General features: G+C 36.9%; 2 protein-coding genes across 3 annotated transcripts in view; both read right to left on the reverse strand.

Moving 5' to 3' along the window:
* The window catches only part of ext2 (exostosin glycosyltransferase 2), a 35,854-nt gene extending 16,165 nt beyond the window's left edge, over window positions 1-19,689 (reverse strand). Inside the window, exons 1-9 of the mRNA XM_083558519.1 lie at window positions 19,385-19,689; window positions 18,225-18,554; window positions 17,359-17,582; window positions 16,689-16,778; window positions 15,728-15,844; window positions 15,450-15,645; window positions 14,658-14,797; window positions 12,196-12,289; window positions 4,312-4,443 (exon numbers count right to left, since the gene is read on the reverse strand). Of these exons, the coding sequence (XP_083414645.1) occupies window positions 4,312-4,443; window positions 12,196-12,289; window positions 14,658-14,797; window positions 15,450-15,645; window positions 15,728-15,844; window positions 16,689-16,778; window positions 17,359-17,582; window positions 18,225-18,539 (1,308 nt within the window). The 5' untranslated portion in view covers window positions 18,540-18,554; window positions 19,385-19,689. The remainder of the gene's footprint in view (window positions 1-4,311; window positions 4,444-12,195; window positions 12,290-14,657; window positions 14,798-15,449; window positions 15,646-15,727; window positions 15,845-16,688; window positions 16,779-17,358; window positions 17,583-18,224; window positions 18,555-19,384) is intronic.
* A 4,318-nt stretch (window positions 19,690-24,007) lies between these two features.
* Window positions 24,008-25,724, reverse strand: part of tspan18a (tetraspanin 18a) — a 33,291-nt gene continuing 31,574 nt past the window's right edge. For both annotated transcript variants that reach the window (XM_083558639.1, XM_083558638.1), the window contains exons 8-9: window positions 25,074-25,157; window positions 24,008-24,576 (exon numbers count right to left, since the gene is read on the reverse strand). In XM_083558639.1, coding sequence (XP_083414765.1) covers window positions 24,529-24,576; window positions 25,074-25,157 — 132 coding nt within the window. In that variant the 3' untranslated portion in view covers window positions 24,008-24,528. The remainder of the gene's footprint in view (window positions 24,577-25,073; window positions 25,158-25,724) is intronic.

A 25,724-nucleotide genomic window follows, 5' to 3' on the forward strand; every position in this document is an offset into this window, starting at 1 on the left:
TATAAATAATGCACCATTCGTGTTAAGAAAAAAGCTATATATAGCTGTGTTTTGCACTAATGTGTACTTTTTGCGCTTGTTCCAGGATTCTGCCTAAATAAATTATTTCATTATTATTTCATCCACTCGTTACCTAAAATTGTAGGTTCAGCCGAAAATACAACAAATACAACTAGACCTGATTAACATAAATATATGATATAATCGCCACACTGTTACCTAGCTCGAGCAAAGTTACAATAGAAAGGCTGTTGATGAAATCATTCAGTGCTTAACAGAATTAATGAATTTGTATGCTACTGGGTTCCATTTTAATTCACTTGTATTTTAAACACTTAGACATTTACACATGCAAGCATTCTTTAAATGTGCATAAGTATTTAATATACCGGAAATCAATATCGAATCAACAATCAAATCATGGTCTTGTGAAACACAATCAATTTGAATCAAGAAACATCAAGTCGAATCAATGTGAGAACTGAATTAAATTAATTCAAGAATCAAATCAGGATCTTCTGAATCAAATCGAATCAGAGCATCTGTGCTTTACTAGTCTGAAAACAAACAACTGTGATCAAGTGTCTGTTCACACCCTGAAGGTTATCATTTTTCCATAAAAGCATGTCTGTGAGGGTTTTATTCTTCGTATACCAGAGGCTTTTCCAAAAACAATTGTACTTATATTATAATTACAAATCCTGAGTTAAAGCTTTACCGCGGACTATTACAAATGCTGACACTGGAGACTTCCTCCATACATTCCTATGACTACAGAAACACCAAAGCATTAAAAGAAGTGCATTAATGAAAGGCTGCTGCACCTCTGTCAGAGCTGTAGTTATAGAAAATTCAACATCAAGCAGAATCTTCCTAATAATGTGCATATAGACTGCACTAGAGCGTGTGCAGCATCATTAATAAAAGGTTCAAAGACTGCACAGAGACGCTACGCTCTATATATTTCTCATGAACTCTAGCACAAGGCTCCTCCTCCTACAGGTGCTCACAACACACACGCGACAGGCGGTGGTTAACCAACTCAGTGCATCCTCCACGGTCTGCCACCACAGAAACAGTCATCTTTCGCTCGACACCAGTCAACGGTCCTACTAATAAAAACGAAGCGTTTCAGGCGACGGGAATTTCTTTGAAGTGTCTGACACGAACACACGAGCCGAGAGGGAAATAATTGAAGCACCACTGTGACATCTAAGTGGTAAAGCGGTGCGTGAGTGTTCGACCTGGAACCTGAAAGTGCTTGGGTTTAATTGAGCAGGCTCCAGTGTGGTTTGGGTTGCGCCTGAAAAGTAAGAAAAATAAACAAGAGGAATACGAGATTCATAAAAATGCTTTGTGAGGAAATATCTGATGTTCACCTGCTATTTGGAGTGTGTCGAGAATTTATTAATTTTTTTTATCAAAATGACAACCATAACCCAGACTACATTTTCTTTTATCCTATAGATGACACAAACAAAACAAAAAAAACCCTTAATCATACAGAATAACTTCTTTGCACCATATAAATACTACAACTTCTTTGCACCATATAAATACTACATACATTTTTGGTTATTATTAATGCTACTGGGAGGTGGTATCTCATTGGTTAAGGCATTGGTTATTGGACTTTGGATCAGAAGGTCACAGGTTCCAATCCCACCACCACCAAGCTGCCACTGTTGGGCCCTTGAGCAAGGGTGTGTGCCAAACGGCATAAATGCATAAGTGCACTTATTTACATATGTACTTATTTACTTGCTTTCTTACTTTGTTACTTATATCGTTTGCTTGCTCATTCACACTTGCATAAGACATACTTATTTTGCTTAGATAACATAAATTAACATAGAACTTAACTGATCGTAAAATCACCTTGTTGCCTCTTTTGAAAACAAATATTTGGCAATTATCATTTATAGTACAAAAGTATACTAGAGCACGAATTGGTTGTAATGATCGTATACTCTTGAAGAGATCGTTAGAGGAGGTACCAGCGGATCAGAGTGATGGTGAGGGATTGCAGGCTCTTTCATGTGGGCTGAGGAAGCTTTGGCGTGTCCTGCAGCTGGAATCATGCGAGTGCTGCTTCGGGATTAGGCAGAAATGGAAGCCAGATGAAAGCGTGAACGTTTGTTCGATCACAAAGAGTTAGGAACATGAAAAGCCCACCTTCGTGCTGCTGTCCATGCTGACCGCTGCTTAGAGTTTGGATCCGAAACGTGATTTTAAATAATAGTGGTTTCTGGGAAAAAACTTGCAGGTTTTAAAATATTTCAAGCTACAGAGTATTTAACTCGTTTAACTACATTTATACTATATCTGCATTACTGTTTTTCCACACTGACATCAAATACTTTTTCACTCCTGACCAGTCAGGTTGCTTCTTTTTTTTTTTAAACCTTTTGACCAATCAGGTTGCTCTTTGACTACTAACCAGTCAGGTTGCCATTTCACCTGCTGACCAATCAGGTTGCCCTTTCACTAACTAACCTGTCAGGTTGTCCTTTCACCTCCTGACCAACCTGGTTACCTTTTTTTTTTCACCCCTGACCAATTAGGTTGCCTTTTCACCCCCTGAAGGTCAAGAGAAAACAAACAAACAAATATCATATCTGACATAAATTGATGTGATGTGGTGTCCTATGTTAACCAAAGGGGGAGGAAAAAATAGCCAACTGAATTGCAACTAGCTTAGCATTCAATAAACATTTTACATTTAAAAATGCTTTTAAGAGCTAAATCAAGACAACATTCAAATGGAACCTGAAATACATTTCTGAAAAAACAAAATGTAAGGAAACAGTGATGTATGGGCCTGACTCTTCCTGCATTGATCTGACTCGTGTCTGAGTCCCTTCAGAGCTGCAACACAAAAGGCGGCCTTGACAGCATCTCAAAAAACACCCGAGGAGTTCGAGAAATGTGTTTTCAATTATGTCCTGGTGGATACAGACCGGCAGAAAAGAAAAAAAAAAGAAAAAGAAAAAAAAAAGCTTGATTTATTTTGTGCTCGGTTTCAATAGCGTTGTACGATTCGGCTGAGAAAGTATTTTATCTCTCCTGTAATGCTGGAATGTTTAGAAGACAGAAACATGGTGCAATTGACCTCTCCTGATATTTTCGTAGTTTCAGAGTAACAATGACCGATGCCTGATAACAGCACCCTGAGACACAACACCAAGCGATGAAGTCAAGTGAAACATCTAACAAGCAGAACAAAACACTAAATCTTGAGATCATTTGTGAATTGTTAAAAGCTAAAAAAGGAAGTTGTGATTCCTTCTTATTTACCATGACCAAAGAAAACAGACAAGTTGTATCACATGACCTCACATTTACCTGAAGCTCAGAGAAAAAACAACATGCAAAATTTATATATTACCCCACAGCCTAAGTGAGCTCTGGTTTCTGGTCTCTGAGTGTAACGGAGGTTTATATTAATGCCCTTCTACTAACATATCGTTTCTATCGTAGCGTCTCATTCGCAGGGCAGATACACCGTGTAAAAAGAAACATTGCTGTAGAAAAGCATTTCTTTCCAGAGTGAGGAAAAAATATAGGATAGTGATGGAAGGAATGTTTATAGCTGCTATAACATAAGCAAAGACAGGAACTCGCGAAACACCGACGTTAAATTACGTTCTTTTATTGTTTTTTTTTTTATCTTAATCAACTTTAAGGTTGTAAAAGTAACTCTGCTTGATCACACCACCTGCTTGTAGCTTATTTCCTAAACCAATGTTCGTCTCAACAAAAAACAAAAAAAGAAATTAAGTTCTGAATCTTATTCATGTTGCAGCTTTTCTTTTACTTTTGAGATAAAAACACCAGACTCTCACACACTGCAAACCACCACTGTTAAATCCTTCTACAAAATAGATATTTCTCTGCAGGAATTCAACATTTAAGGCATAAAATTTACAGAAAATAAATATAGTTTTTTTTTTTTTTAAGTCTTCTTTTTCTTAGATTCTTTTTTTTGTTTATTTGTATACTTTTTACTTCAATGAAATAAAACCTTATTACCTTATGAAATTCCACTTAGTTGAAATTTCACTAATTATTCACTAATAGTGTTTTTAAATGATCCCTGAATCCCTGAAGACTTTTACATTTTTATATTCCTCTGACTTCTATACTTCTATACGCAATATTTCTTTTGAGTATAAACTTTCTAGATTTAAAAACAAATTATATTCTTCCGATTGTCTTCGCTTTAATTATCTTTATAAATTTTTTTTTCTATTTAGTTTTAATCTCCATTTTAGTAATTTTCCCTTTTTACTAATTTACTAATTCACTCACCACGACTGGAGGGTTGTTCCACTGCTCATACGTGCGCGCTGCATACGGGTAAATGCGGTCATTGATGATCTGCAGAGTGGTCAAACCGATGTCCTTCATTGAGCTGAAGTATGCATCCCAGAACCAGCGAGCCTAAAAAAAATCAACAAAATGATATGTTTAATGACATCATTCGGAACAGATAAAGGCTGCAGACTAAGGGATGAAATAAAAAATTTTTTTGCTAAAATAAAAATAAATTGTTACATATAAATTAATAACCAGAGGAGTGAAGTAATGAAGTACAAATACTTCGTTACTGTACATAAGTACATTTTTCTGGTATCAGAACTTTTTACTTTCACGCATTATATTTTTACACAAATATCTGTAACTTTCTACTCCTCACATTTTCCTACCAGCCTCGTTACTGTAGTTTTAATCTATTTGGTGAAATATTAATATTTGTTCTTCTAATTGCTCACCGTTTTCAGCCCATCAACATATTTCCTGTTTTTGTGCGTTTACTTTCAATCTACCGCTGGTGTATCATTTCCTGGCTCTCACACACCACATATTTAGACTAGTTTACGAAGTTAACAATGAGCAGTCAGAAGGAAACAAGAAGTCTAACGTGTAACGTGGATGAGACAGAGGGAGTCAGTGATGTAAACATGACTGAGAACAGAGACATTCCCGATCATGCTTGTGTTCTATATGGTGGATGTTCAGCCTGGATACATTCATTAGGCAAAAAAATAAAACATTTGTTTTGTAATAATATATTAATTAGGGCTGTCAAAATGAACGTGATTAATGCAGTGCGCATTTCTGTTTGACCATTTTTATGAAAGATATAAATAAATATAAAAGTGTTGAAATTAAAACCTTCAGCGCAACACGTTTATTCATGACATCCTTTCTTTACTCAGATATAAACCAATAAATAAACTCCACCAAATAGTAATTTTGAATCAGTAAACATTTGTTTTACTGATGCGGCAAGTCTTGAAATAAGCACCAAAATCCGGCATTATGCACACATCCGACAATTAACCCTCCTGAGCGACAATCGCATTTTTTTACTCATAACGGCAAAACAAACTTAAATTACTCTTTTTTGATTGTACAGAGAAGAGCAATACACCATTCAAATCTGTAAAGGATCTTCTTTGATTTGTACAAACTCATAACAACAACAAAATGCTGTTCTTTTATGAAATAAAGAAAACAGGCAGCGCTCTCTGTTGTCTCTGTCATCTCTCTTCACAGACACAAATAAAACAACCTGAATCTCAGTGAATACCTACCTCACAAACAAAATACTTTTAAATGAACCAAATCACATTGAAAACAAATATTCTCTGATTCTTTGATCCGTATGAAAGTAAGAAGAGGTACACTTTCTCCGGTATCACCTCATTAACCGTCCGTGTGGAAACATACGTGAAACCAAACAAGAGTTTGGTTTCACTAATAATTAAGATTCATTTGCATAAAGCATCTATATTTGTCCATGCACATGTTGATTCGAGTATTAAAAACAAAGTATTCATTTAAGGTATATAAAGAACAGATGTGTGTTTAGGTTGTGATTAATCGTAAGTTAACTCATGACAATCATTCGCTTAATTTCGATTAAATATTTTAACCGTTTGACAGCTCTATTATTAATATTTTTAGTTATCAGCGTGACACTAAAACAGGTAGAAGTAAAGGCTACTTTTTACTGTCAGAGCCCAAACTACTTCACTGTAACTTGTGTAAAAAAGTATTGTCAGTACTTCAACTTTTACCTGAGTATTTTAAAACATGACTATCTGTAAATCTACTTAAGTGAAGGATGTGTGTACTTTTGCCACAATAGCAAACAGGGATTTTTATTTTTGTCTGAATAAAACTGATCAAAAAAGAAATGTAAAACATCTATAGAGGGTAAATGTATATAATTAAAAAAAGAATGAGGTCTGCAGTAGATCAAATGGCAGATCATTTGAAAGTTATTTAGGAATATAATAATTTATAACATGCTACATGTCAGTCATTACGATCCAGAAGTGTAGATAATTTCTATCTTCGTAAAAAAAAACACACACTCCACAAAATGCTTTTACTCTACAGCCCACCCGCAGAGTATTCACATCGCTTCACTTTTTCCACATTTTATTATTTTACAGCCTTATTCCAAACTGGATTAAATTCTTAACTTTCCTGAAAATTCTACAAACAATACCCCATCATAAATGAGTGGAAGAAGTTTGTATGAAATCTTTGCAAATGTATTAAAAATGTAAAAAATAAATCACATGTACATAAGTTTTCACAGCCTTTGCCATGAAACACAAAATTGAGCTCAGGTGCATCCTGTTTCCAGTGATCATCCTTGAGATGTTTCTACAACTTGATTGGAGTCCACCTGTGGGAAATTCAGTTGATTGGACATGATTTGGAAAGGCACACACCTGTCTATATAAGATCCCACAGTTAACAGTGCATGTCAGAACACAAACCAAGCCATGAAGTCCTAGGAATTGTCTGTAGAGCTCTGAGACAGGATTGTATCGAGACACAGATTTGGGGAAGGGTACAGGAAAATATCTGCAGCATTGAAGGTCCCAATGAGAGCAATGGCCTCCATCATCCGTAAATGGAAGAAGTTTGGAACCACCATGACTCTTCCTAGAGCGGAGCTGAACAGCCAAACTGAGCGATCGGGAGAGGAGGGCCTTAGACAGTGAGGTGGTCACAAACTCGATGGTCACTCTGAAAGCTCCAGCTCCAGAAAAGCTCCAGCGTTTCTTTGTGAAGAGAGGAGAACCTTCCATAAAAACATCCATCTATGCAGCGCTCCACCAATCAAGCCTGTATGGTAGGGGTGCCAGTCGGAAGCCACTTCTCAGTAAAAGGCACATGAAGGACTCTCAGACCATCAGAAACAAAGATTTCTTTGGCCTGAATACCAAGCATCATGTCTGGAGGAAACCATGCACTGTTCATCAACTGGCCAATACTATCCCTACAGTGAAGCATGGTGGTGGCAGCATCAATGCTGCGAGGATGTTTTTCAGCAGACAGAACTGGGAGACTAGTCAGGATCTAGGGTTAGAAAGATGAATGCAGCAATGTACAGAGATATACTTGATGAAAACCTGCTTCAGACCTTAGACTGGGGCGACGGTTAATCTTCCAGCTAGACAAATGACCCTAACCACGCTGCCAAAATTACATAGGAGTGGCTATAAGACAACTCTGTGAATGTCAGTGATTTGCTTAGCCAAAGCCCAGACTTTAACATCTCTGGAGAGATCTGAAAATGGCTGTGCACTGAATGCTCCCCATCCAACCTGAATGGGAGGAACTGCCAAAAAATAGGTGTGCCAAGCATGTAGCATCATGCTCAAAAAGACTTGAGGTAATTGGAGCCAAAGGTGCTTCAACAAAGTATTGAGCAAAAGCTGTACATCATTTTTTTCATTATTTAATTTTTAATACGTTTGCAAAGATTACAAACAAAATTCTTTCACGTTGTCATTATGGGGTATAATATAATAATGTATTTAATCCATTTTGGAATAAGACTGTAACGTAACAAAATGTGGAAAAAGTGAAGTGAATACTTTCCAGATGCACTGTACGGGTTACAGAGATTGGGACCTCTAGTGTTCAAACAGTGCAAATGCATTTTATATATAATTGCAAATGCATTTGCACTGGAGACTCCTTCATTACACGTTCAATTAACATCGCCTAACAAAATATAAATACATAAGTAGCCATGTTAACAAATACAATGACATTGATAAGAATCCATCATTCCAGAAATACACTCCAAGGCAGTTGTTATGATAAAAATAATAAAAAAAAATTATGAAAAAAAACTGCAGAAAATACTGGCCAATCAGATTTGAGAATTTAGCCTGTTGGAAATAACAAAGTTACCACCACTTTGTTGACATCAGGCGAGTTTATGACTTCCCACCCTGAACGACCTCTCCATTGCACATATCCGTATCAGAAATGCCTGGCTTTTCCGAGTTTTACAACGTTTCCTCAGTCTTCCTCCACACTCCCAGAATCCTCCTGGTGCCTTCTTGACCTTCCTCAACACTTTCAAAGGCATTTTGGCATCATTAAAACCTGCTGACACGACTGTAGGGAACACTCTGGATAATTACGAGCTCTTCAGCCCATTGGTCTTTCAACCTTTTTTCCCTTCTTCAAGTGGAACGGGTGCTGCAGCTCCAAAAACCATGAGCTTGAGGTCCAAGGTCATGTCACTTTACTGCTGTCAAAACTCAGCATTATAACACCAGCACTTGTGTGCTATAAATTACTGTAATGCTGCATTAACGTAACGGCCACAAGTGTGACAGGATTGTACCCTCAGGGTAAATTGGTAAGCAATACATTATTCTCGCATGTCTTTTTTCCCCCCGTCCACTTTCTAAGTATGTGTTAGAGACATCTAATTTAGATTTTTTTTATTATAACTGCCCCCTAATGAGGACTGAGGATGATAGACAAGAAAATTATAGCATGGAAAAAAATCCTTACAATTTTCTTTCCAATTAGGAGTTTTCTATAAGGAGAAAAGTGTTTGCTTAAGATGAGGATTGCGATAATGTTAAATAATAATAATAAAAAACGATCAATAACAAATGGAAAAACAGAGACCAAAAATAGAAAAATAAACAGGATAAAAGTCAGCAAAAGACTGCACTCACTGGTAAATGTATGTTGTATTAGAGGAGTAAAACGTTTGTGCATGTGTTGTTAAAGGAATGGTTTGATAATAATGGAAAAAAAAATCATTGATTATTTTACTACAACAGCAGTGTTTGATAACAAAATCTGTCCAGTAATTACTCAGTTTAGGAAACATGTAATTGTTGATCATGCTTCCTCTTTTTTTCTTTTTGTGATGTTTTGTCAAATTGCACACTTCTAAACAATAAACACTTACTGGGTAATTTATAGTTCACGCCACTTGAGAAATCAATGAGTGACAGAAAAATCTTAGTAAACAATTACATTTAAAAAGCCAGTAAAATAAAAAACAAAAAAACAATTACATTTAAAAAGCCAGTAAAATATCGGTTTTAAAAAATCTGAATAAAAACTTTCAGTAGCTTGAGGTTATACTTATACAATTTCCTTCCTTCCTCTCATGAGAACAAAAAAAAACAAGCAGTCAAGACTCTGAGAAAACGATCTCGTCTCTCTGTTCGCTCTGTCGGCAGCTTGCCTCCAAATGTACAGCACGTTTTCACTTTTATTGACAGCCGTGTTTGTTGTCACATGGTCCGCAGAGAGTTTTGCATTACTACAAGCTCGCTCTTTCCATATCTCTCTCTCTGTCTCTCCCTCCCCCCTCCCCGTCCCATCCCGTCCTCATCCCCTATAGCTTCTCAGCCCTTAAACGCCGAAAAGAAATACAACGACACGAAAACGGCTTTTTTCTTTTTATGGACAAGAAAAAAGAGATGACTGAAAAAGACTTTGCAATCCTGAGGGTGGGGTTTGATGGGAAGTGTGGATGCCTGTAAATTATACCGTGATGAAAGCTTTCTGTCCGAAGAGGGAAAGACAGCAAAGTGGGAAAAAACAAAATTAAAACCAAAAAGAAATCATGCACAGATTGAGCTCTAAGAGGCAAACTCTTCTCACCTTTAATTTCCTGGAGGAATTTTTATGAGGTGAGGTTGCATGAGAAAGAAGATAATGGATGGCTCTGACGGACTATTATCATTACTGTGAAAAAGTGTCCGCGGAAGAAAAAATGTGTATTCATAGCACTCGAGTTAACAAGAATAAAAACAATAAATGCATGTCATTTACTGTATTACGTTCAATAACTCTAAAAGAAAAACGTTCAATATGTCAAATATTCTGGTCTTATTATTGTTATTATCGCTCCTGATAATGTTCAAAAGAGGAATCTCATTAGGACAGAAACAATCAGTCCTACACCCCAAACACCTTGTTACTGACACGGCATAAAACAAACAACTGACCTATTAAATAAACAAACAAACCAAACCCCTTTTGTGTTCCTCCTGAGCCTCGTCTGCACACTAATCTAATCGAAAAAGTCTTAGCACTCCTAGGGGGGTCTCAGTCTGTAGGAAAAAAACTGATGTTAACCGAGAAGCAGCTGTTTTAACACGTAGCTAACAAATTGTTTGACCTAAAAACCAACAGCGCCTCCTTTAAAAGAGAAAAAAAAAAAAAAAAGAGGGGGGGGGGTGTATTTCATGACCAAAAAAATCCAGAGGTGATGTTCTGGAAATAAACTGCATATTGCACCAAGGTTTTCTCTTTTTTGGCTGCAGAGGGATGTATTAAACATGCAACCTCAATGCTTAACAAGGCCGCGTTGCATATATGCGTGCGCGCACACAAATATATATATACACACACAAACACACTCAATGACAGAACACATAATGGGGGAAGAATTAATGCTTGTGCCCTCTGCTGGTGAAATAAGAATCAGCATCTTGCATCCATAAAATGCTTTTTTCTTTTACAATGGCATTAAGTATTATAGGTGTTGTATTTTAAAAAATTTGTAATGAGAAATGTATCCATGTACAACTCATGCACAATTCTATGAAGTTTTAAGATCTCTATGGTATTTAGATATGAAATTAAATATGCAATCATTAAAAAGTTTAAATGCAAATTAGATTTTTATTTTATTTGTATTATTCTGCCTATTTCCTTCAATTCAATCTGAAATCTAAAGACTTTTAAACTTTAAACATAAGTGTATCCTGTATCCTAGGTCAACACAACTCCAACAGAACAGGAAGTATGCTTAAACTCTTGATATGTTTGGAAAAGTAAATTATATATATATATATATATATATATATATATATATATATATATATATATATATATATATATATATATATATATATAGAGGTTCAGACCTTGCGGCTTTGGATAATTCTCAAAACCACACTATGTGTGTGTGTGTGTGTGTGTGTGTGTGTGTGTGTGTGTGTGTGTGTGTGTGTGTATAAACATATATATAAACATCTGGACATATGTTTATACTAATCTTCACTCAGATAGCATGAAACAGTAGTAGTAATATGCTTAACTAAATTATTTGAAATAATTTTCATGTACAGCATTGGGGGAGGGGAAAGTAGACTAATATTATTTTTGGCCTCAGCATGTCTGGAGCAATTATTTCCCCCAACACTTCGTCGAGGGAGACGCGGTTATGAAGAATCACAGACGGGAATGTTAGTGTAAAGGAACAGAGGTCATAACATCTCACTGTATTAAACTTCACATGACAGCTCAGGGTTTAGCAGATCCATATCTGAGACAACTGAGTGAACTCCTGGTTAAACTTTATTCTGTGTGTAAAAAGTCTGCATTAATTAAAATGCTATAGAATTCAATATCCCTGGACTAAACCTGCTTTTAAATGTATTAAATCCACACACACTCTGTGTGTCCGGCTGCTCCAAGAATATAATCAGTGATAAAGCGTGGTTCCTGCTTCAAAACATAAAGCTTAAAGTTTCACCTCTGACATGTTCAACATATAAAAAAACTTGCTGTATCAACACCGTATCCACTGTGAGCAAGCAAGTGAACACATTAATATAAACCTAGAAACTAAAGCTGTTGTATGATTTAAGAACTTTATAACAACATTATTATATATATATATATGTAAAACATATAACTATGATAAATATATAAAATAAAAAATTTTCTGAATTACTCAAATTCTTTTAAACCATCAAATTAAAATCAGCATAAGAAGCTGGTTTCTGTGTGTGACACTAAATACTTTTCCTCTTGAATTATTTATGAATGATTAATTAATGAAACAATTCATTGAACAAGAATCCTTTAACCTAACATCCACCTCCTTACCTGTCTCTGCATCTCCTCCACCTGTCTGTGAGGAATACTTTTCAAAATCGTATACATCTCCGGAAGCTTCTCCTCTGGAATGACGACTGAGGCTCTGAAAACATAAAAGCCAAATAAATTATTATAACACAGAATTTCTTTATAGCTAGTGTAAATGTGGGTTTACTCCTGCATTAATATGTGTGTGTGTGTAATTATATATATATATATATATTACACATAATTATTATAATAAAAAATTACTAAATAATAACGCGTTAACGCAAATTCATTTTACCAAAACTACATTTATTAGTGCACAATTAATGCAGCAAATTAAAAACCTTCAGCCCAGCACACATTTAATTATAACCTTCTTTCTTTACTCAGATAAAGATAAAGATAAAAAAAAAAAAAAAAAAAAAAAAAAAAACACCTGCAGAAATTCATTACAATTTTTAAAATAACAAAAGAATTAAAACAATGTTGAAACAGCAAAACTTCTGTTAGGTGTCCTGATGGTTTACGTAATTTAAAACACTATAATTACTTTAAAACATTTACAAGAATATTTTGCATTCATGCTCTATGTTGAGTTTGGTTTCACTAATAAACATACAATTGCAAAAAGCATGCATGTTTGTCCATGGTCAAGTTGATTAGAGTATTAAAAACAAGAAAAGTATTAATTTAGGAGGTGGTAGCTCAATGGTTAAGGCATTGGGCTTTGGATCAGAAGATCACAGGTTCAAATCCCACCACCACCAAGCTGCCACTGCTGGGCCCTTGAGCAAAGCCCTAAAACCCTTCCCTGCTCAGTTGTAAGTCGCTCTGGATAAGGGCGTCTGCCAAATGCCGCAAATGTAAATGTAATTTGAGGTACATTTAGAACAGATAAAAATGTGTGATTGAGCTGCAATTAATCACGAGTTAAATCATGACAATCATATGTGACAATAATGTGATTAATCAATTGACAATATCAATATCAATATATATATATATATATATATATATATATATATATATATATATATATAAAATTATTATTATTAAACTTGAAAACATACAAAACAATGCCAGGGGATTAAAAAAGAAACCCTGTGCATTAGCAGTGTCACTGTGGCTACTTATTCCACACTGGAAATAGAATTTGTTTTGCGCATGCATGAAAATGCTGAAGAAACCGTAGTGCTAACGCTAGCACTATGTATTCTTTAGTGTTTTATGTCGTTTCAAAAATTTTTCAAAAAGGAGACAATCCTGACAATTCCACATTTCGAGACAGTGAATAAATTAAGAATAGAATTACTGAGGACATTTGTTAAACTATGCTGAAATAAGCATAGTTAAGTAGCTTATATCTTCAATATTAAAATTCAATATTAAATGTAAAACACACACACACACACACACACACACACACACACACACACACACACACACACACACACACACACACACACACACACACACCTGTACTACCCAAATGGTAACAAATGTAAACTATTTCATTTTACCATTTATTTGCATTAATTTGATTTATTTATTTTATTTTTATTAAATATTATAAAATATTTAATATTATTTTGTGCAAATTTAATTGATTACTCAATTTAATCAATATAACAAAAGTGAATTGCTTTTACTCTATTTTATTTTTTATAAAATATTATGAATATCATTCATTCATTCATTCATTCATTCATTCATTCATTTTCTCCCGCTTATCCGTAATTCGGGTCGCGGGGGGCAGCAGTCTAAGCAGACCCCCGCCTTCGACCGCTGCCCAATCCTCACAGCACCGTCCCTTACGGTCCCTCCTGCAGGTGGTGAGCCCACGGGAAGGCGGCCCCACGTCACTCCGACGTCACGGACCTTGATATTTCCCTCGTAAGGGACCCCCGGAGCATAGAGGGTTAAGGGCCTTGCTCAAGGGCCCAAGAGTGGCAGCTTGGCAATACCGGGGCTTGAACCCCCGACCTTCCGATCGGCAACCCAGCGCCTTAACCGCTGGAGCCACCACTCCCCTATGAATATCATTTGATATATTATTTTACCCAAGCAGACATTTTATTTAAAATAGTTAAAAAAAATATTAACTGTTGATGTTCACAAATGTTAATAATAATAAACTGCGTTAATAAAAAACAACAAGCAATTTGATGTATTTTGCATTTCTTCCCCCAAACCTTACGAAAATTTAAAAAACTTGTTTTTGTGTACCATTACACTGCTTATATATGCAGATAGATAGACAAATAGACAGACAGACAGACAGACAGACAGACAGACAGACAGACAGACAGACAGACGCTTTTACTCACAAAACAACTTGTTACTTGTTACAATAGAAAAAGAAAATAATTTGTAAATTTTTATGTAACTTTTAAAAGTATTTTATAGACATCATAAGTGTGAATATAAAACAATTAAACTACAGTATTTTCCAATGTAATGAATATATAATAAATATAATGTACCTCTTCCAGTCCAGCACCTCAGAGAAGGGCAAGATGTACGAATCAGCCATGATGACGGGAACGCAGCCGGCCTGCAGCACGTCACTTAGAGTGGCCTGACCGAGTCGAGCGCCACGTAAGACCACACAAAATGAAGATTCCTGACAAATGATAACAACAAAGAGCAGTTTAGAGACAAAACGTTTGCACGTGCTGAGACACACAGTCTAACACAATAAAATATATAATCGTCAATCAAATATACAATTATCTGTGGGAAGGCAAAATTAAGCTGAGATGCAAAACATTTAGAAAAACTTTTAAATTATTAAATTTAAAATGTACCTATATGTTTTTTTTTTTTATTAAAATCTGCATTTTTAACATAATAATTATAAACCAGCCTCTGGTATTTACTATATATATATATATATATATATATATATATATATATATATATATATATATATATATATATAAATAATATATATATATATATATATATATATTATATATATATATATATATATATATATATATATATATATATATATATATAAATGCTCTAAATATAAACAAAGCATGATGGAAGATCAGAGATGATGAGATGAATAAATGATTAGAGATGATAAATGTTTGAATGAATGAATTGGTAACTGTAATAGTAATAGTAATATTAATAATAATAATAATATACCCAAACAATCTGTGAATATGTCCATTCTAAAAGTTACATTTAAAAAAAAGAACAAGCTGGGATGAATCCATAAAAATAAAAATAAAAAAACGACAAAAACAAGGGTGGCGAGTTACCTGTAGGATCTGAGGGTAGTCGTATGTCTGACCCTTGGAGCAGCGTTTCCGAGCCGAGGCCACACCCTGAGAGAGGTTACTGCATTTGTCCAGCAGGAGGATGGACTGTCCGTTTTCCTCCTTCAGCCTCTCCAGCTCTGTGCGATATTCCCGGTGGATGGCGGTCTGAGATGACAGGATGAAGTATCGCCTGGGGCTGAAAATCACATTGTTTATGTCAAATGAACAAATTGACTGAATAGTTTTTGATTGATAAGAAGCATAAGAATGGAACTGACCCGGGCTGTCTCTCAGGGAGGTCGACTTCAGCCGACAGGGGGCTGTAAACTGGGATGCTGACATCGTAGCCTTGTCTGTATGTCCATGTCGAAAAACCGCCCCCAGCTAGCAAAGCTCTATGCAAAAAATAACATATGTATTTATTTATATTTCTCTGTCTCGGATTCTTTGCTTTATATTAACATTAAGCATTCTGCCAATAATAAAGTTAAGTTTTTACAAAATACTGAGAAAATCTATAGATCATTAATAAAGTGATATTAATAAACTATAGTGACTTCCATATAAGTCTCTATTGTGAGCTTTTATTTTTCTATTTTTTCTCAGAAGCTGCTCATTGCAAAGATCAGGATGCCGAACAAAATCTGAAGACACACACAATAGCAGCTGGTTTTGTTGAGGTTACACACCAAATGGAGCACAGCTGGATGAAATACCCTACAGTTTCAGATAAGTATTTGCCATTTCAGGGCTTTTGATCACATAAAGCTTACCTTCTTCACTCTAAGACTGAGGAAGAGGCTGAGAACTGAGATATTACAATCATCTCTCTGACCCTCATTCACTCGTTTGGGATTGCACAGCATCAATCAAAAAACAAACCTGAGGCATATCTTATACAGCTGTAAATCAGTCAACTCAGGACAGATCAGGAATGGGTTGCTGCTGACCTCTAGTGGACCGAAACTGCTATAATCACACCTTCTCTTTTAATTAGGAAATGAAGTATTAAAACTTCTAATGTATTTAACTCAAACACAGCAGGTAGTACATTAATGACCATTAGCGCATTAAGTGCATGTACTCTGCATGTCTAGGATTCGTCAACAATTTTTCAATACAGAGACTTTACAAATGAATATAAGTGAAAAGCATAAGAAATAACTAAAGAAATAACTAAATAATATATTCTATTTTTTTTTATAATAAATGAACCCGGCACCGTGTTGAGAAAGTCACCTGTCTCTAGGAACATCCAGCCCTGTGTTGTAGTCTGGAGGTCCTCCAGGTAACATGTTGAACAGCAAGTGATTCATCCCCTTATCCCACCTGTAAGCACAAACACGCACACGACATTAAATCATGTTTACATAAGAAAACTCTTTTTTTAAACACTTACAAGAAACCAATATCTGCACACTTCCACATACATGTACTTCCAGGTGCCTATGAATGACTAGTTTCACTGTGGGTGTGAACTCCTCGCACCAAAACAACAAAAACACCCAAACAAGAGAAAGCGAGAGAGCGAGAGAGCGAGAGAGAGAGAGAGAGAGAGAGAGAGAGAGAGAGAGAGAGAGAGAGAGAGAGAGGGAGAGAAAGAGAGACAGAGAGGAAGAAAATTAGAGAGTGAAAAAAAGTAGAGAGAGAGAGCGAGAGAGAGAGAGAGGGAGAGAAAGAGAGACAGAGAGGAAGAAAATTAGAGAGTGAAAAAACTAGAGAGAGAGCGAGAGAGAGAGAGAAGGAGAGTGAGAGGGGGAGAGAGAGTGTGAGAGAGAGAGAGAGAGAGAGAGAGAGAGAGAGAGAGAGAGAAAGAGGAGAGAGAGAGAGAGAGAGAGAGAGAGAGAGAGAGAGAGAGAGAGAGAGAGAGAGAGAGAGAGAGAGAGAGAGTTGTTTTTAAGGAGTTGACCTGGGTAACATGGCGAGAGCCTGAGCAGTTTCTCGGATACGCAGTGAGTTCTGGTTCAGCACGTCGATGGAGGGGATGAAGAGACACGCGCGAGTCACATCGTCAGTGTAGAAGTCGCTGTCAGAGACGGCACTCAGCAGCTCATTATACTCACGAGACAGACCGTTACTGCTGATCGGCACGCCTACCTCATCCACAAACCTCTGCAGGGGGTAGATGTACACCTGCAACCATACAGCACACACACACACACACACACGCACGCGCGCACACACACACAAGGATTAACCAACACAAGTTAAATTTCATAACAATAACTTCAATAACTTCGTTTTAGAAAATGCTGATTATTTAATAAGAAAAGTGAAGAATATAAGGGCTACTTATTTAAGCATTTAAAATAATTCTTATTTACAATTGGAAATAATAAGATATTTCAAACTTGCTGTTTTATTTCCATTTATTACTTATCAATCAAACAGCTTTAACACAAATATCACTTGTTTTAAATTTTAATTGTGTACTCAGTACCGTTTTAATTAGTGTTAATAAATGTTATTTATTTTTATATAAAAAAATTAAGTATAATTTAGTTTAATTTAAGTTTTAAATCCAAAATCATTTTCAGGTTAATAGACTTATCCTTAACATACTTCAGTTTAATTCTCTTTATCTTTAAATTGTATTTGAATATTATACTGTAAAAATTATAGTTTCGTCAGTAAGAGCAATCAGGTGTTTTTTTTTTTAATCGAATGACTGAAATGTGTAAATAATTATTGAAATATTTTGTTCATGCTAAAGCTACATGGTAAGGACATTGTGAAGCTGATGAAGAAGGGTTTCTGGATCGTTCCCCAACTCACCTTGATGCGGTTTTTGGGATTGTAGCCACAGCGGTAGACATCAAAGCAGGTATGCATGCGACAGCTCAGATCTCCTCTCTCTGGAATGGGACTGGACGCAAGAAGTTTGACCAGAGGGGCATCATGCACACTGCGGCGGTCCAGAGTCCACTCGGCTGAGGACTCAATGGAATGGGGCCAAAACTGGAACATTCCGGTGGCAATCAGACCCAACAGGACCACCGAGAACAGTGTGATGTAGTAAATCCGGTGTTTGGTCTTCATGCGAGGGATGAGAGCCGGACCGCGAGAGCTGTATTTCACCGACGCACACATCCTGAACACAAAGCTCTAACACACAAACACACACACAACTGATGTGTCACACATAGAAGCTTATGTACAAGAACGTTCTCTTATTTCTGTAATCCCTACTTCATATTCCCTACATCCCGTTCTACGTTCCTTTCTCCATATTCCTTAATCCATATTCCCTTCTCTATATTTTGTAATATCTATTCAGTTCTCAGTATTGCCTACTTTATATTACACCCAAATACCCTTCTCAGTTTACTAGCTCTATTCCAGGTTTCTCATTCCCAATTCTGTATTCCCTACTTTCTAGTCTTCCTTTCTCCAAATGTCCCGAATCCCCTTTTTTTTTATTCCACATTAGTTCCCTACTCCCAACTCCAGATTCCCTTCTTATTTCACTAATCCAAATCCCTAGTCCCTACTCCCTTTTTTGATTCTCTACCAGTATTCCCTATTCCTTTTCTTTTTTCCTTATTCCCTGCACCATCATCACTCTTCCCTGGATTCCCTTCTTTCCATTACACTAATCCTATTCCCTACTCCATAGTTCTGGATGTATATCCGCAGTCCCAAGTAATAGGAATCCTTCCTATTCTCTACAGCACATCCCACCATTTTATTTCATTTCATTTCCCCTTATTTTAATCATTTCTCGTGGTTTTGATTTCTTGTGTTTTAGCTAGCTAGCATGCAAACTACTCGACCTTCTTTATTACAGTTATAATGGTTGGTGGTTATTTTTCTAAATAGCTCATAGTTTAACTCTTGAATATAACCTACTAACCGAATCACTAACTTTAATTACATTCTCAATGTAATAAACTAGTTAGCTAGCTAACAAAAAAAAAAAGCTTAGCTTAGCCTACCTTAGCTTCGTCTGGTGACCGCAGCTTTAAAAAAACCGTCGTAGGAAAATTAATTCATTGTCTTTTTATTTATTTAGATAGACGCCGTTAGTATAAGACTTATATATGATATATTGATATATTTATCATTTCGGGGTAAATGTTCTGTGGAAAGTCGAGCCGAGAAAAGGGAAAATATCCGAGTTTTCCGAGTATATCGCCTCCTGCCGTACAGGCATCAGGTAAACAGTGGATTAGCATCGCAGGCTAACCAGGACACGCCAACGTGTCCGCCATATTGGAGAGGGCAATGCGATATGATCCATCACTGAGAGCTTATAGACAGAGGTGTGCGACTGTTAATAGTCAAATGTGTGACTATAGATAGATGTCTAAACATGATAGAAGATCTGTGACTATGGACAGATGTGTGCCTAGCCAGATGTGTGACTATGGACCAATGTGTGAGTATGAAGATACGTGTAGATAAATACATAAATAGATAAATGTGTGACTATGGACAGATGTGTGAGTATCAGTAGTCAGACGTGTGACTATGGATAGATGTCTGACCATGATAAAAGATCTGTGACAATGGACAGATGTGTGCCTAACCAGATGTGTGACAATGGACAGATGTGTGACAGTGGACAGATGTGTGACAGTGGACAGAAGTGGGACTATGGATAGATGTCTGACTATGAAAAGATCTGTGATTATGTAGAGAGGTGTGTCTATTCATGGTGTTTCACAAAATGTGCTTTGTTACATTCAATACATTCAAATAAACACATCCAAGATTAAATGTGAATAAAAACACAAAGAATATTCTGCCTGAGCTCAATTGTGAAGATCAGTGTCCTACGTAAGGAAAACCTACAACTGTGCACAAACAAAAACGTATTTGAATGCAGTATTCATATTTACACAAAGCATTTATTCATTTACCAGGAATACTGCATGTGAGTACATTTTTTGTTTGTGCACAGTTGTAGGTTTAGCTTCTGCAGACCACTGATCTGAAGAGCTTAGCTCAAAGGCTAGCTCAGTAGCGATCTCAAGACACTTTTAATTCAAGAATGATAAGAATAAAATTATATATACAGTGAGGAAAAAAAGTATTTGAACACCCTGCTATTTTGCAAGTTCTCCCACTTAGAAATCATGGAGGGGTCTGAAATTGTCATCGTAGGTGCATGTCCACTGTGAGAGACATAATCTAAAAAAAAAATCCAGAAATCACAATGTATGATTTTTTTAACAATTTATTTGTATGATACAGCTGCAAATAAGTATTTGAACACCTGAGAAAGTCAATGTTAATATTTGGTACAGTAGCCTTTGTTTGCAATTACAGAGGTCAAACGGTTCCTGTAGTTTTTCACCAGGTTTGCACACACTGCAGGAGGGATTTTGGCCCACTCCTCCACACAGATCTTCTCTAGATCAGTCAGGTTTCTGGCCTGTCGCTGAGAAACATGGAGTTTGAGCTTCCTCCAAAGATTCTCTATTGGGTTTAGGTCTGAAAACTGGCCTTGATACGCTTCTTACAGAGCCACTCCTTGGTTATCCTGGCTGTGTGCTTCAGGTCATTGTCATGTTGGAAGACCCAGCCTTGACCCATCTTCAATGCTCTAACTGAGGGAAGGAGGTTGTTCCCCAAAATCTCGCAATACATGGCCCCGGTCATCCTCTTCTTAATACAGTGCAGTCGCCCTGTCCCATGTGCAGAAAAACACCCCCAAAGCATGATGCTACCACCCCTATGCTTCACAGTAGGGATGGTGTTCTTGGGATGGTACTCATCATTCTTTTTCCTCCAAACACGTTTAGTGGAATTATGACCCAAAAGTTCTATTTTGGTCTCATCTGACCACATGACTTTCTCCCATGACTCCTCTGGATCATCCAAATGGTCATTGGCAAACTTAAGACGTGCCTGGACATGTGCTGGTTTAAGCACGGGAACCTTCCGTGCCATGCATGATTTCAAACCATGACGTCTTAGTGTATTACCAACAGTAACCTTGGAAACGGTGGTCCCAGCTCTTTTCAGGTCATTGACCAGCTCCTCCCGTGTAGTTCTGGGCTGATTTCTCACCTTCCTTAGGATCATTGAGACCCCACGAGGTGAGATCTTGCATGGAGCCCCAGTCCGAGGGAGATTGACAGTCATGTTTAGCTTCTTCCATTTTCTAATGATTGCTCCAACAGTGGACCTTTTTTCACCAAGCTGCTTGGCAATTTCCCCGTAGCCCTTTTCAGCCTTGTGGAGATGTACAATTTTGTCTCCAGTGTCTTTGGACAGCTCTTTGGTCTTGGCCATGTTAGTAGTTGGATTCTTACTGATTGTATGGGGTGGAGAGGTGTCTTTATGCAGCTAACGACCTCAAACAGGTGCATCTAATTTAGGATAATAAATGTAGAGGAGGTGGACATTTTAAAGGCAGACTAACAGGTCTTTGAGGGTCAGAATTCTAGCTGATAGACAGGTGTTCAAATACTTATTTGCAGCTGTATCATACAAATAAATAGTTTAAAAATCATATATTGTGATTTCTGGATTTTTTTTTTTAGATTATGTCTCTCACAGTGGACATGCACCTACGATGACAATTTCAGACCCCTCCATGATTTCTAAGTGGGAGAACTTGCAAAATAGCAGGGTGTTCAAATACTTATTTTCCTCACTGTACTTTGATTTTTGGCATTTGGCAAATGGCCTGATCTAAAAGGACATTTAAATTCTCTAATAATAAATATACTGGTTCATTAGGACACAGACTTATGTATGCCATCAGCGGAGGAGGACACTATTTATTTTTCAGACAACTTTTTACTTTCACTCATTAAATTTTTTACACAAATATCTGTGCTTACCACTTCTTACATTTTCAAACCAGACCGTTTATTTTAGTTTTAATCTATTTGATGATATGATTAATATTTTTTCTTCACACTGCGCACCGTTTTCAGACCATCAACCAATTTCTTGTTATTGCGCAGCTTTTTTTAATCTACCACTGATGTATCATTTCCTGGCTCTCACACACCACAGACGTAGGCTAGTTTACGAAGCTCACAATGAGCAATACAGAGGGTAACAAGAAGTATGGGGTTAACATGGATGAGTCAGAGGGTGTCAGCTATGTAAACATGACTGAGAACAGAGACATTCCTGATCATTATCATCTTTTCTCTGCTTGTGTTCTATATGGTGGATGTTCAGCCTGGATACAATCATTAGAAAACTAAATTAAAATAGTTTTGTATTAATATATTAATATGATGTGAGGTCCAGTTACCAGCATGACACTTAAACAGGTAGTAGTAAAGGCTACTTTTTACTAAAGTACATGTCAGAGCCCATGAGACCTTTAAAACACAATTATATGTACTTCCACTCGAGTGAAGGATGTGTGTACTATTGCCATCTGTGGCCACCTGTATACCATTTTTTTGAGTGAGAATTTGGTTAGAAGGCAAGGTTTTCTCTATAGGAGAGGTGCTGGAAGAGATTAGTCTTTAGATAATGTTTGAAAACTGCGAGTATCTCAGCTGTTTGGACATGAGGTGGCTATTTCTTCCACCAGCTAGGTTCCAGAACAGAGGAGTCTTGAACCATGTCTTCCCCCGGAGAGACAATAGGGCCTGACACTCAGTGATCAAGGATCGAAAAGAGCTTGGTGCAGTGCAGGGTGAGATAAGTGCTGTAAAGGGTGCGTTTTTTTCAGTTTTTGGGTTTGTAAACAAGCTTCAGTGTTTTAAATCTGAGACGGGCAGTTACAGTAAGCCAGAGGAGGAAGTGTCGCAATGAAGTAGTGTGAGAAAATGTACAAAAACAACCCAACAACAATTAGACTTATCTATTCTAACTTATCTACAGTAATCTGAACAATTATTACAATCTGTGTTGTGCAGTTTTTGTAAAATGATCAATAGTGTGGTGTGAGGAAGTTATTGTTTATATAACCTCTGTTAATATAACTCAATAAATCACTTCTAAGCACAACTCTTTTATTCCTCTTATACTACAGAAATTTGCGCACTTGTAGTTTTTACAGATTAAGGACCTACATGACAGTTTTAAACCATTTATAATTACACGTTGTAGGTCCCCTGGTGGTCTAGTGGTTAAGATGCAGCGCTCTCACCGCTGCGACCCGGGTTCGTTCCCCGGTCAGGGAACCATCCCCAGCCACGCTCAGTGCCGGTCCCAAGCCCGGATAAATTGGGGAGGGTTGCGTTAGGAAGGGCATCCAGCGTAAAACATGTGCCAAATCAAACGTGCGGAGGATCCGCTGTGGCGACCCCTAACGGGAGAAGCCGAAAGAAAGTTTTTTATAATTACATGTTGCATTAAAAAAGGAAGTGCTTCTTCTTGTATGCTTTATGGCACCTATAAACAGCCGTTCCCTCAACTGACTTGTCTGTCACAGTGCTGACACTGGAGAAGCCTCCAATTAATTTAGAGAAATTAATGTAAAAATTTAACAGAAAATTTCCATCTCTTTAAAAACTTCTTATAGCACATTAATATTAACATGTAATTTATAACTCCATATTACATCCACAGTCCAGAATTCAGTAGCACTAAAATAAAAGCATCATGTTTAAATAGATTAAAGCACTCATCAGACCGTCTTTCATTTTTCATTTAATACCAATCGTTGTCACATATAACAGGTATTTGTATCAGGAATATAAGTACAAATGCATACAACACATTACTAAAACCACATGAAATATACACAACTGCAATACATAGCACTTTACGATATAGAAGATGTAGGCTTCTGATCTCACACACACACACACACACACACACTGAGAGTTTTAGTGTGGCACGAAGCGGGGGTGAAGAAGGTAAAACACGTATTTAATTCCGTACAAACGTGAACTGTTCTCTATAAATATCCATTCAGACGTCAGTGCAAGTTCTTTCTCCGTCTGTGTTCAATCACAACACAATGTCACCACTGGAGTGAAAACTTCTGCTCTTTTTTCTCTCCTTCGTTTCACAAAACCAGGGACGTTCCTGGGAAGCTGTACAAATTGGTCACCGTGGGCACCTCAGAAACAGACAGACGAAGTATATACACAAGCGTGCCTTCTTTTTAAGCCATTTGTCTTTTGAATTGTCCTTCTGTAGAATACGACATGGATTACTGAATCCCTCGGAACAAACACATGGCGAACACCATCGCGAAGAGCTGAGGAGAGAGGGGGAAAAACACTATAACAAAAAACATGCTTTTAAATAGACAAGTTAATGAGCTTTTCTTTTCCTTGGAACTAGGGGGAGGAAGGTTAAATCTTGTTTATGTCCATGCAAAAATCTTTTTTGTATAAATTTATGTTGTGTTTTGTTTGTTGTAAGTCTCATATTAGCTGCATAAGCTATCTAGTTGAACACGAATTAAAGCTGTGTGAAAATTAGTCATTCAACTTCGTTTTGAATTTTCTTTTCATTTGGCAAATCTAGCTGGGTCTGTAACAGCATTATATGATTTAAAAGTGTATGTCTATGTGATATACAGTATAATTAATTTTTTTTTTTTTAAGATTACTGTCCTGTTCCTATTTTGTTCACCAGGTGGCAGTGAGACACAATAAACTGCATAACCCTCGTGTGTTTACATCAGCCGCAGGAGCTGCACAATGTAATATGTCTTTCTGGAATGAAATCAGAATCTTCTTCAAATGTTACCTCTATTGTCAGGACGACGATAGCGAGAGCTCCGGCCATGTAGATGTACGCCTCGAAGTAATCCACCACGGCCGAATAGCAGCCCTGTCAAAGAATAGAGAAAATACACAGTGACCTCGTTGACACTCGCTGTTTAGGTAAATAATGAGCAACATCTTGGTGATGAAGTGGAGTTACTGTTACTAACTGTCAAAGATTTGGAAACACCCAGTCTTTTTATGAGACAAATGCTTTTTCTTTTGTTTATATGCAACAAGCTGGGTAAAAGGCAAAAACACACAAGAATTCAACAATGAATGTCCAAGGCGAAGGAATACTGATCCAACCATTCCATGTTTCAACGCCGTGCAATTCCATCTGGACGGCTAATTGGGGCCAACTTAACCATACAACAAGACAATGACCCGAAACATATGTCTAAACATATGCCCTGTAAGCATTATATAGATACTAAACAGTCAACTGGAGTGTTACGTATCATGGAATGGCCTGCTCAGTCACTGGACCGAAATCCTATTTAACTTCCCTGGGATGAACTGGATCGCAAAAGGTCCAAAAATCACCTTTGGCAAGTTTTAAGTAAGCCTAGCAAAGTATTTAAGATGAATGTTTGGATAGTCCGGATGCCCAAAGTGTATAAAGCTATTATTT

Source organism: Silurus aristotelis (genome assembly GCF_946808225.1).
Source record: "Silurus aristotelis genome assembly, chromosome: 13".
In the NCBI taxonomy this organism is placed as follows: Eukaryota; Metazoa; Chordata; class Actinopteri; order Siluriformes; family Siluridae; genus Silurus; species Silurus aristotelis.